The following is a 12,103-nucleotide window of genomic DNA, read 5'->3' as shown; positions in this document are numbered from 1 at the left end:
TGACAAATGAAAATGTTTTAACATGAACAAAAGTGATAACCTTTAACATATTGTTCTGACATTTGTGATAAAGTTTGAAACATTGCTAGAAAATAATTGAACCAGTTGTTGTTGAATTGTTGCACAGATTGATTGTGTTGTGGCGCTGAGTGATGTTGTTTTGGCTACAAGTAATGCTGTGGCGTTTAGTGATGCTGTTGTTGCGCATAGTGATGTGTGGTGCCCATGAGTGACGCAGTGGTGGTGCTGAGTGATGCTATGTTGATGCAATATATAGAGTAAGTGCGATAGATAGATAGAGGAAGGATGTTAGATAGAGGGAGGGCGATAGAGGGTGGACGGTAGAAGTAAGAGGAAGGACGATAGAGGGAGGGCAATAGAGGGAGGGAGGGTGATAGAGTGATGTAGGGCGTTAGAGTGATGTTGGGCGATAGAGTGTTTGAGGGTGAAAGAGTGAGGGAGGGCGATAGAGTGAGTGAGGATGGTAGAGTGATGGAGGGCGTCAGAGAGTGCACAAGAGGCGGGGGTGGAGGTTAAAGTAGACGGCTGGGGAGGGGGAGATACGGGGAGGTCTGGGTTGGTGCAAAAGGAGGGATCCGGGAAAATGCTACTGAAGAAAACCAGTGGACGAGGTAAATGGAAAAGGAGCGGCTAGTGAGGGAGAGCAGTGGGAGGAAAGAGAACAATATGGGAGAGGATGGTGAGAAAGGGGGGGTTGCATAGAAGGTGGCTAGCGAGGATGGGGGTGAGCGCTGGGGAAAGGAGGAGGCTGGTAGAGAGGACACTGGGGGGGCAGAGGCTCGTGACAGAGCATGGGGAAGGAGAGGAGGCATTTCAAGCAGCTCGAGTGAGAGGGCGGGGGTAGCGGGCACAGAGGAGGCAGGTGAGGGAGAGTTCATGAGGGCAGAGGACGACGCACACGGAGGCTGGCGAGAGAAGAAAGGGGCACACAAGGAGGCTCTGGGGATCAGCGCACAAGAGGGGGCTGGCGAGGGGGGGCACGTGAGTGGGTGGTGTGGAAGAGCAACCGTGGGAGGGTGCAAACGAGGTGGCACTGAGGGACAGCAAGACGCTTAAGGTACAGGAGTGAGCTTGCGAGGGCAGAGAGGAGAGCACGTGAGGTGGCTGATCTGAAAGAGAAGCAGGGAGGGGGTGGAGAGGAGGCTCTGAGGCAGAGCAGGCAACTAAAGCTACAGGAGGAGTGAGGGACTGCCACAGCGTGAGAGTGCAGAAGAGGAGCCGCGAGGGGCTAGTGTTGAAGAGCAGCAGTAGAGGGGGTGGAGAGCAGGCACCGAGGGCGAGCAGGAAACCAAAGCTAAAGGAGTGAGCTAGTGAGGGACTGCCACAGCGCGAGAGTGCAGAAGAGGAGCAGCGGGGTGCTGGTGTGGAAGAGCAGCAGTGGAGGGGGTGGAGAGCAGGCACTGAGGGTGAGCAGGAAACCAAAGCTAAAGGAGTGAGCTAGTGAGGGACTACCACAGTTCGAGAGTGCAGAAAAGGAGCCGCGAGGGGCTAGTGTGGAAGAGGAGCAGGGGAGGGGGTGGAGAGCAGGCACTGAGGGTGAGCAGGAAACCAAAGCTACAGGAGGAGTGAGGTGGTGAGGGACTGCCACAGTGCGAGAGTGCAGAAGAGGAGCCGCGAGGGGCTACTGTGGAAGAGCAGCAGTGGAGGGGGTGGAGAGGAGGCTCTGAGGGAGAGCAGGAAACCAATGAACACCTGGAATACAGTGAAGGGGGTGAAGGTGAGGGTGTGTTTAGGTGGGCGGGGTTAGCGAATAGATGGTTCTACCACAAGGAACGTGACGGAGGCAAATGAGACAGCAGGTGGAGGGCAGGAGGTCCTAACAAAGTTTGTGAGGGAGAGCGGTTTGAGGAGAGAGATAAATAGGAGTAGTGACATGGTCTGGGCAGGGGGCTGCTAGGGGGAGCCACAAAGGGGAGAGTGCACAAGAGGCGGGGGTGGAGGTTAAAGTAGACGGCTGGGGAGGGGGAGATACGGGGAGGTCTGGGTTGGTGCAAAAGGAGGGATCTGGGAAAACGCTACTGAAGAAAACCAGTGGACGAGGTAAATGGAAAAGAAGCGGCTAGTGAGGGAGAGCAGTGGGAGGAAAGAGTACAACATGGGAGAGGATGGTGAGAAAGGGGGGGTTACATAGAAGGAGGCTAGCGAGGAGGGGGTGAGCGCTGGGGAAAGGAGGAGGCTGGTAGAGAGGACACTGGCGGGCAGAGGCTCGTGACAGAGCATGGGGAAGGAGAGGAGGCATTTCAAGCAGCTCGAGTGAGAGGGCGGGGGTAGCGTTATTAAAGACAAGCCCGGAGTTGTGTTGAAAGTTAAAAAAAAAACGAGACACGGCCTACCGGCCGTGAAAGCCCGGAGTTGTGTTTAAAGTAAAAAAAAAAAAAAAACGAGACACGGCCTGCCGGCCATGAAAGTGAAAGTACTGCCGGCTGACCGGCCGTGAATAATTAGGGGAGGAGAAATCCTTTGAAGAGCTGCTGGCAGCACCAAGCTGGGGAACAGATGGCTGGCGATTTGATGCTGTGCACGCGCATTTTAACTCATTGCGCTTGCGCATTGACCTAAAAGCGCACGTGCACTGCATCAAATCGCCACTTTGGTTAAACTCTGGATAAGCCCCTATATCTCTCGCCAGCTCGAATGCGCAAGCGCATCGGCAGGCGAGACCTAAAAACTAAATTGTACGCTAGTTTGTATGGTTAACTAAGAAAGGAAGGGCTGTTAAGAAACTGACCATCTCCAGATAACCATGATTTACTTAAGTGTTATGCCTGGCCCTGAACAACTCTTAAGAGGGCCATCAGGCCCATTCCACTAGACTGTCACTACAGTGGTGGCGAAAGGTGTTTCAGTACTACACATCTACCAGGCTTCCACATGGGCAGCCGCCACACTTTTTGGGTCTCGCTGGTAATGCATCCGCAAGGATGCATGTGTCCAGCTGGAGACGTATAGTTATCTGTTACGGGGGAAGGACGGACAAGACGGTGGTACGAGCTTTTGCCTGGATTTGTGTGCACGCACGTCGCGTCCCGCGCTGTACACATGTGCGCGCATACAGACAGACACTCGCTCACACACACACCCCCTCCCCCACAGTCACACACACGCACTCCAAGACACATACACACACACACGCACGCCCGCACACACACATACACAGCCCCCCGCGCACGCCCGCACACACATGCCCCCCCCTTCGCCCTCGCAGCTCAGCAACCCACTCACCGGCTTCCTTGGTGCGGCGGCTCTCCTCAGCTGCAGGGCCCGGCAGCAGGACTCTTCTTCCCTCCTTCGGCACCGGGGCGCAGGGTAGGCTCCTGCCTGCTCCGGTGCTCCAAACAATCGCGGCTCTTCCGTGGGAGGCGGGGTAGGCTCCCGCCCTCCTACTTCCTGTTTCCGGTTGTCGCGCCGGCCTGCCTGACTGCCTGGTCGCAGGCCGGCTGAGTGACGAGGAGCGTACTCTGGTTACAGCTGGTTTTCCTGTGCAGCACTCATGAGACTCTCTTTAAATATCAGTCCCTGGGAAAGGAACCGCTCTAATTTCAGTAATGATTACATCTATAAGAGATCAATGCATGCGTGTGTGTGGTGCTGTTTGCGACTTGGGTAGAACCGGACTCTTTGGTAATGTGCAAGTTGTGAAGGCCTGACAGTTACTTCTAAGTAGAGGGAGAGCGAGCTGTGACTGGCAAGCAGTCTGACGCAGGGGACCGTTGATTCTTTTTACTTTTTTAAATAAAGTATTGCTGGGCATGTGTGATTTGCAAGCCAGCAAGATGGCTACGTTTTGTTTTCTCTGCTCCGTCGATGGCATTGGCATCTAATGATCTAATTCAGGGCTTTTATTTGTCCCTTAATTGCATATATACTGTCCGATGCCCAAGAAGCATCCAAGCAGCAGCTCACATTTGCGAAAGTTATAACTATTGGCATTGTAAATGACAAAGCTATTAATTTAGCTATTTAAAAAAAAAAAACATAAATAAAAACTTTGCCATTTACAATACCAATAGCTCAAACGTTCCTAATGCGAGACCTATTGCATTGCAAATGCTTGTTCTAGGTATCAATGTTGTTTCAAAGCTTGTCTGCAGGAAGATCCATTTCGCCTGCTTGCCCCTGCATGTCTTAGACCCTCCCACCACCTTTTGGGCGGTACTCCTTTTGGTAGCTGTTGAAAAATTGAGGAATCTGCTGATTCTTCACTACCTTCCATCTTCCTGTTCTGTGGTTGGACTTTTTCGGCACCAAGTTAAGGTTTTGTACACTGTCATATTTAGAGTCTGTCACAGTTGATAGTGTCTGCGGGCGTGGAAGATTGAAAAAGAAAACTGACGCTGGTGCACAGGGGCTATCGCTTTCAGAGATAGTGCGAAGCCTGTGTGGAGTCCTAAGGCACCCCTTACCAGCGCATAGGAGCAATTGCTAAAAGAAAGGATTTTCAGCCGAGTACAGCACCTGGAGGACTTCAAAAGTTGAGGAATCTGCAGTTGGAGTATCCACAAGAAGAAATAATGTTCCTGAAGGTACATAACTTGTTCTTTGTGTGAGGGCGTGGCCTAAGTAACATGGCTGACTAGCTGCATTGACGGGCGCCTCCGCTCCAAACAGTGGAAATTGGGCTTTTCCCTTCCTGTCCCCAGGTAGCACATTTAGCTCCAATTGATGGTTAAAGAAGTGGTGGACTGAGATGCAGCAGCTGTCCGCTGCTGGAAGGCTCCAGTGGAGAACCAAACCGCGCCAATGCAGGGGCCTACGAGGCTACCCATGTCCTACATTGGTATTACTACAATGGGGTAACCCTGTGTCCCTCAGAACCTGGGTACATATATAGAAAACTACAGTGGTTCTGTCAGGGAAGAATGATCGCTTTACATGAAATGAATAAATAAAAAATGTAACGTTATATACATTATACAAAATCAAAGAATTATATTTATTTGCTTTAGAGAATAGCACGCATATTAAATTAAGTTGGAACACATTTTTGAGTGACATATAATATAGTGACAGTGGGTGCTCAGTGACGGTGGTGCAGTGCATATCATATGTACAAGGTGCAGTTATATACAATTTATCAGAGAAAAGCTAAAGGTGGTCAGAATAAAAGACAATGTCTCTGGCGAATAGCACTTTCGCTTATTAATTTGAACCAAGAGACTTGATAAAGCTGAACCATATGTTTTCGTCAACGTTTCGACACCGACAAGGCACTATTTAAATGTCATAGCGGGTCTTCTCCAGGACATGGGTGGTGGATAACAGCTCAGCGTGGGGGTGGGGAGGTACCCCCAGGATGTCCCTCGTAGAATGAAGGTTGCCAAAGGATCCGCAAATGTCAGGAAATTGCTTGGTTGTCGGAGTTCCTCGTGTCATGTAGTCTTTAATGATCTAAGCGACTGTAGTCATGGGCGGACCGTTACAGCCGGTGTGGGAGGCAACCAAAATCCGGTCCTCAAAGTTTACCAGTTATCAATCCTGGCGATGCGCACATGCTCCGCTGCAGTCGCAGGGACATCCTGGGGATACCTGCCCAGGATTATTATATGTCACTCAAAAACGTGTTCTTAAGTCACATTGACAGCCCCTTCAATTATTGTAAATACATTTGAAGGCTTCAATTTGCATAGAGTAATAACTTCGCAAGCATCTACTAGCCAGTGTTTTTGATTTTGTGTTCCAACTGCATTTAATATGCGTGCTATTCTCTAAAGCAATTAGATATCATTCTTTGATTTTGTATAATGTATATAACGTTTAATTTTTGATTTATTAATTTCATGTAAAGCCATGTCCTACATTGGAGCTGATGGACCAGAGAAGGCGGATGCTGATTAGACCTATGAGAGGGACTATCAACAGGCCGGATATTGGCAGAGTGCCTCCTGAATAAAGACTACAACACAAGGGTGCAGAATGCAGAGGCAGGCCGCTAAAGAGAAGGCAAGAGACACACAAATGATGGACGGAATACAGAATAAATTAAACATTGACCCCCAGTCAAGAAGTCTGGGTTAAACTCAATGTTCTTTTTCACACCATGCCACCTAAGTTTAGACCCACCCATATGTAAAACCGTCTTTACCCAGCACCTTGTGGGAACAGTCTAGCCTGAACTGCCAAGAAACCAGCCTCCCCTGACCAGAAACAAGCATCATGGGACCGGTTTCAGGGTATCTCCCCTTATCAGCCAGGCTAGCTTGAATCCAGTGCCACACTGAACCTAGGACCCACATCTGGGCATTCCCATCCCACTTAGGGTGAAAAAGGAGCAGGGTCAAGACTGATTTGCATAAGACTGGTTCTTCACTGGGTGCCTGATGAGCAAAAGAACAATGGATTTGACCCAGATCGCTTGCCTAGGTGTGAATGGTTGATTTGTTCTGCATCCATCATTTGTGTCTCTTGCTTTCTCGTCCTAAGTGTGCTGGGTATGCCCATAATGTGTAGCGCCAAATAACCTGTCCATTTTCTTCACAGTAGAAAGAGCACATCGGGTGCCCGGGACATGCAACATCCGCCCAACCCCTGCCTCACCCCATAGAGGTTGGAGCAGCCCCCTAGGTCGGTAGTGACAAAATTGATGATCTACAGAGATAACCTCCTGCATGTGAGGGAGGTGGTAGAGAATGTTCCTCTACCCAGATTACACTATGCCGTACATCACTAGTGGAATACATTTGTATAGATCAAGCTCAACCTTGTGAGTGAAATTCGAGAGAGGAAGTGTTGGGTGTGTCATTGCTATCCATCCTACATCTTGACAGCCAAAATGAAGTGCCTCAATGCGGGGAGTGGGAATGATGATGGAAATTATGTATCGCTTAGTTGGTGGTTTTTGTATGAAATGTGGAACGCGCCTACAGGTTGTTGTTTGTCAATATGTAAAAATGTTTAATAAAATTATTTTAAAAAAAACAAATTTTCTTTGTGTGTGGCTTGTTATCTATTGTTAGTTACTATTATGAAATGTAACATTAACCTTACCATCGGTCAAGCACTGGGCCCACCCTTGTGGCGTGTAGTTGTGCACAAAACGCTTTGTGTGCAAAACACATTGTGCACAAGGCCTGGCCATGCTCCCAGCCCTTATATGAGCATAACCCATGGTGCCACACAGCTGTAGAGATTGGATGCAGGATCTGTGCCTCGCCTCCATGTAACGTTTGGCCAGGCACAGCTTGAGTTGAGTGCCAGGCTTGGCCTTTGACCAAGCCCGTGCTGAACCTCACAGTTTGTCCAAAACCCACAGCACACAACCAAGCACACCATAAGCTAACATCAGAGTATTGCTTTGAGACCAACCCCAGTGTGGACCCAGGTTCTATTGTTATTGATCAAAATTGGTATTTAAAACTCACTTTCCTCTCAGTCCTGCAGGAGTATGAAAGACAGACTTTTAGTTTTTGGTCAATTCGATATAGCATTAATGTTTTATAGTTTTTATTATGTTGCCACATTCCGTTCAGAGCCTGGTTAATTTGAAATTGCCGTACCTAGAGATGCTAAGCTTTAGAAAATGTGTAACTGTGCAAATCTTGAGCATAAACAATGATATAATCATGAATGTTTTTGGAGTCAACTCCAAGTAGTCCTGCAGGTTTAAGACTTTAATCATGCAATAATATTTTGTTGAGATCTGTAAAGAAAAATTACAAGTTTGTGGTCCATTACCGCAGTTTACTACTATATTCCTTAGCCAGAATGGACCATGATTTATTGCTAATGTGCATAGTTGCTCCCATTGGAGGTCGTATCTATGTCGTTCTACACTAGGTGCGAAGCTATCATTTTGTCTGCACACTATAATCTAGCATTTTGCACTGTCTTTATATCACTAGCACCTATTTCCTCATTCGTGTCCATCATATTACTTTTCTATCTTCTTAGTAACTGAGAATGATGAAACTCTTTACAAGTTAGCATAGAGATTAACAAAGTAGTTGCTAGTACAACATGATTTTCCTGTTCTAATCCTGTTGTGCCTGTCGATAGTATGCTTCATTTTTGTGGGCATGAGAGAGACTGGTAGGGACCATTTTAACTTTACTACGGCAGATGGCCTTATTGGAAGGGTATAAAAAAAGTTTTCTTTTCTCTGAAAGTTTATTTATTGATTGCTTTGTGAGCGAATTAAAATGTACTTTGAAGCTATTTAGCAGAACATATCATTTGATATTCCTTTTTATTCTTGTCCCTTCTAGCCTTCGCACAGCGACAAAGCAGCCAATTCGGAAGTCTTAAAATGGATGAATGAGTTGTCGAAGTTCCGTAAGCAACTGAAAGGTATGTAGGACTTATTTCATTTAAGAAGTGTTTGGATCTGCATTCTGGTGTTACAGTGTAGTTGAAATGCTTAGCCACTTAAACTATATACTCTGCGTGTAAAGTGCATCTTGATTGAAGTTACAAACGTATGTCCAATTTTTATGTGGGCGTCCAGGGAGAAATAAGTAAAAGCTTAAGTTTAAATGTGTAATAGACACTTGCACCAAACACCTTGAATTCATTTCTGCAAAAATTAATGCAAACCCTTTGCTAACCTCAGTCTCTTGTATTCCAGTTTATTGGTCCACTGCTCAGAAGTTCCCATTCCAAGATGCTATGCATGTACAATAACAATAGTTTGCTCTGTACACCTGCCAAGGTCTGGGCGTTGAGGGTTTTCTGTATAGATTGTCTTTTATGTTATAGCACTTCACTGTTCTCTGCCCCACCAGAGTCAAAATTGAAGATCTCTGAAGAGGACGTGGTTCCCCAGGTACGCCAACGGAGCAACACCCTCCCAAAGAGCTTTTTCTCACAACTGGAGGAGGACCGAAAACAAGAGGCACTTGATAAAGCTGCAAAGCCAACCGTAGAGGAGACACTGGAGTCAATCCAGAAAAAGCTGCAGGAAAAGAGGGCGGAGACAAACCGGTCGGATGACATCAAGGTAATAACTTCCAGAGCAGACTTTGAAGTCTATGTGATCGGGATCCACAGTCTGACAGTTCCATTCTCGTTGTCGTTAAGTGTGCCATTACTATTATGATGTGATGACATCAGAAAACAATAATTATACCTTTTACAACAACTTAGTATGTCAGCCAGCCAGGAATTTTCAAATAGGAAAAGCTTCAAATAAATGGAGAGCATTAAATATAAAAGTGATATATTTGATACATTCAGAAAATGAGTACACAATTGATCTCTATGTCCTCCGTTTACCCATGTACATTTGTTTCATTTTGATTTAAAAGGATACCTGTTAATGCAGAAAAGTGTGGATTGCAACAGTTCTACTAATAATTTGAAATTAAGAAAGAAATAAACATACCGATTTCTGCCTTTGTACTACAAGAAATATTGTCTATTAGAGAGAGATCCTGATTTCAACTCGCTTTCCGAGTAGTAGATCCAAAGCAAAAAGTTCTGTTTGTCTTCCTGTTATCTGTGATGCCACTATTTATTTTTGCTTCATACGGAGTTCTGTTTTTTTTCCGTTTTTTCTTTTTTTTGCTGACTTTCTGCTATCCTGCCGAAAGCCACCTTGAAAAACCCCACTGGCAAACAACTTGATGTTAAGTTAAAAAGGTTTTCTCTTAACAAAAACATATTATCGACAAATTCAAGTCAAAAGAATTGTGAGGATTCTGATTCTGAGTCAATGCATTAGTGTTTAAGGAAAACAGAGTTACAATACATGAATGGTGGAAACAAGTATATCCAATTTAAAATAACGTTAAGAGCATGAATACTTAAAAATCAAAAGGTGAAACCAGATGCCTTTCACTCTACAGTTCCTTTAATCTTCACAGCAATGCGAAAAGGTACTGGCCTCGTAGAAAAGTTGCATAGTGAGGAGCATATGAAGGGATTTTTATCTGGCTGGAGGGAGGGTGCATTAGAAACGAATATTCAAGTGAAACTGTGCGAGGTCAGACAGCATGCATACATCTTTCTTTAAATAAAAGACCACTGTGCAGAACAGATAAGGGGGTATTTGAGGGAGCGAGGTATGGTAAAACGAAACCGAGAGATATTATAGGGGTTCTTACTTCTCTGCATGCCCACAAAAGGACAATGAGAGCCATTTCTACTCCAAAAGAAATTTGGAAGTAATTCCTCGTTTTGGAGCATTAATAGTTTTTGGGTCAGTTCTTCAGGTTCCGTCCAAAGCATTTGTCAGTTTTTTGTTTAACACATACTCATAAATGGTTACTAATTTTAATAGGCCTGTTCCAAGATTGTTAATACAAACCCATTGTTCTCTCAGCCACATTGATCAAACACACAGTCTAGCTTTATTTCTTTCTCTTGCCAGTGGCCTGTTTTTATCACAATCTTCACTCCACCATCTTAGATGCAGCTCATTGGGTGAAAATGTGTCTTGTTTTCCTTTTTCTTCTTTCGAAGACGGAATGGAGGGATTGGCATACTCTCAGTAAAAGTACAAACTGTTCATTTATGCCCTTCATTTTTCACCTTATAGGGCCACTGCTGCACAGCAGATTGACATAAAAACTCATTACTCTGAAAGCAGACCTCATGAGAGGTTTTTATGGGTAATGATGGCCCACTGCTGCTTCTCCAGTCCGTAACTACCGGTCCACGGAAAGTGTTTATACGGAGGCACTTTTACTGAGGCTTTCATACATGCCCTTTAAACATCCAGCAAGTCACATGATTCCTTTCATTCATTTACTGTAGAGCATTGGGCTCTCAGGATTGACTACAATTTCTTACTTGCCTTGAAAAAGCTTTTGGCTTATTTGCTACTGTAGGGTGAAACACGTGTTGGCCGTACTTCTACAGCCTCACAAAATTCCTGTTCTTTATGGATTGTACCTTCACAGCTTTCAAAATCACTTTCAATTAATTTGCACTTGTATTGGAGATTTGAGGCCTGATTACGAGTTTGGCGGTCCCCATGGCGTCCGCTGTGAGTCTGCCAAACCCGTGGTGTGACCGCCCTACAGATCAGGAGTATTTTGCCTGGGCATGGAGGGCGATCATGCTGCGCTCTGAGAGCGGCAGGCTTTCAGCCTCATAAAAGAGCCTAACAGGCAGACCCCCGCTCTCAGAGCGCCGACTTCACCTTCCTGCATGGTGTGGCATACATGCCACACTGTGCAGCAGTATGAGCATGCATATTTACAGAGGGGCACACCATGTTCCCCCTTGCATTCACCCACAGGCCCAGAAGCACAAGGAGTCCCGTTAGGGCTCCCTTTTATGCCTCACTGCCATACTTTTCATGGCAGTCTAAACGCCATGAAAAGGGTGGCGTTGAGGCATATGCTCGTCGATGATGCTGCTTCACCGCCAGCATATTACTCCCTCTGACCAGTGCGAGACCACCGCGGGATCCTGGATCCCCGGCAGTCGCAGAAGTCCTGTGGAGGTCCGACCTCCACACCAAATACTGCAGGTGGGCCTGCAGTATGGTGGCAGTCAGACCGCCACTACAGGTTTGGCGGTCCTATGGACCACCAAACTTGTAATCTGGGCTTTAATATTGTGTGCGTGTGTGTATATATATATATATATATATATATATATATATATATATATATTCACTTAAAAAACCATAGGTTTCAGGCCTTACCCCCTAGCCCTTCTTAGGGGGTCCCAGAAGGACCACCAAGTGCAAATTTCTTTTTTTTTTTAAATCGCGGGGTACGCGTACGGTGCGCGTACCCCGCGATTTTTTCGAATTTTATTTTTTTGTTTTGCCCTTGGTGTCCTTTTGGGACCCCCTGAGAAGGGCTAGAGGGTTGGGGGGTCTCTACCCTGCCCCCTTTTCGTGTTTTCCACTCTTGTTTTGGGCTCTCTTGTGCCTCAGTTCTCCTGAAAAACAAGATGGTTGCCAACACTTCCTGGTTTGGACAGTTTAGAATGTTGACAGTCGACTGCCAGCCAATCAGAAACTCGCTCGCGCACGTAAGGGTACGCGTACGGTGCGCGTACGGTGAGCGCATATAGATATATAATTTGCTCAAATTCAATTTTCTCAACAACTTCTGGAGGGATTTTCACCAAATATAGAAAAGGCACTACTGCATACCTGTCCCTACCATTTTGCCAAGTTTGGTGTAATTCC

At 46.2% G+C, this 12,103-nt stretch overlaps 1 protein-coding gene across 5 annotated transcripts in view; it reads left to right on the top strand.

Annotated features, from left to right (window-relative positions):
• FAM13A (family with sequence similarity 13 member A) overlaps positions 1-12,103 on the top strand; it is a 906,414-nt gene that overhangs the window by 775,636 nt on the left and 118,675 nt on the right. For all 5 annotated transcript variants that reach the window (XM_078676111.1, XM_078676110.1, XM_078676109.1 and 2 more), the window contains 2 exons: positions 8,223-8,304; positions 8,739-8,953. In XM_078676111.1, coding sequence (XP_078532237.1) covers positions 8,223-8,304; positions 8,739-8,953 — 297 coding nt within the window. The remainder of the gene's footprint in view (positions 1-8,222; positions 8,305-8,738; positions 8,954-12,103) is intronic.

This window comes from Lissotriton helveticus, chromosome 2_1 (genome assembly GCF_964261635.1).
Source record: "Lissotriton helveticus chromosome 2_1, aLisHel1.1, whole genome shotgun sequence".
Classification (NCBI taxonomy): domain Eukaryota; kingdom Metazoa; phylum Chordata; class Amphibia; order Caudata; family Salamandridae; genus Lissotriton; species Lissotriton helveticus.
This window is presented reverse-complemented; position numbering and strand designations above follow the sequence as displayed.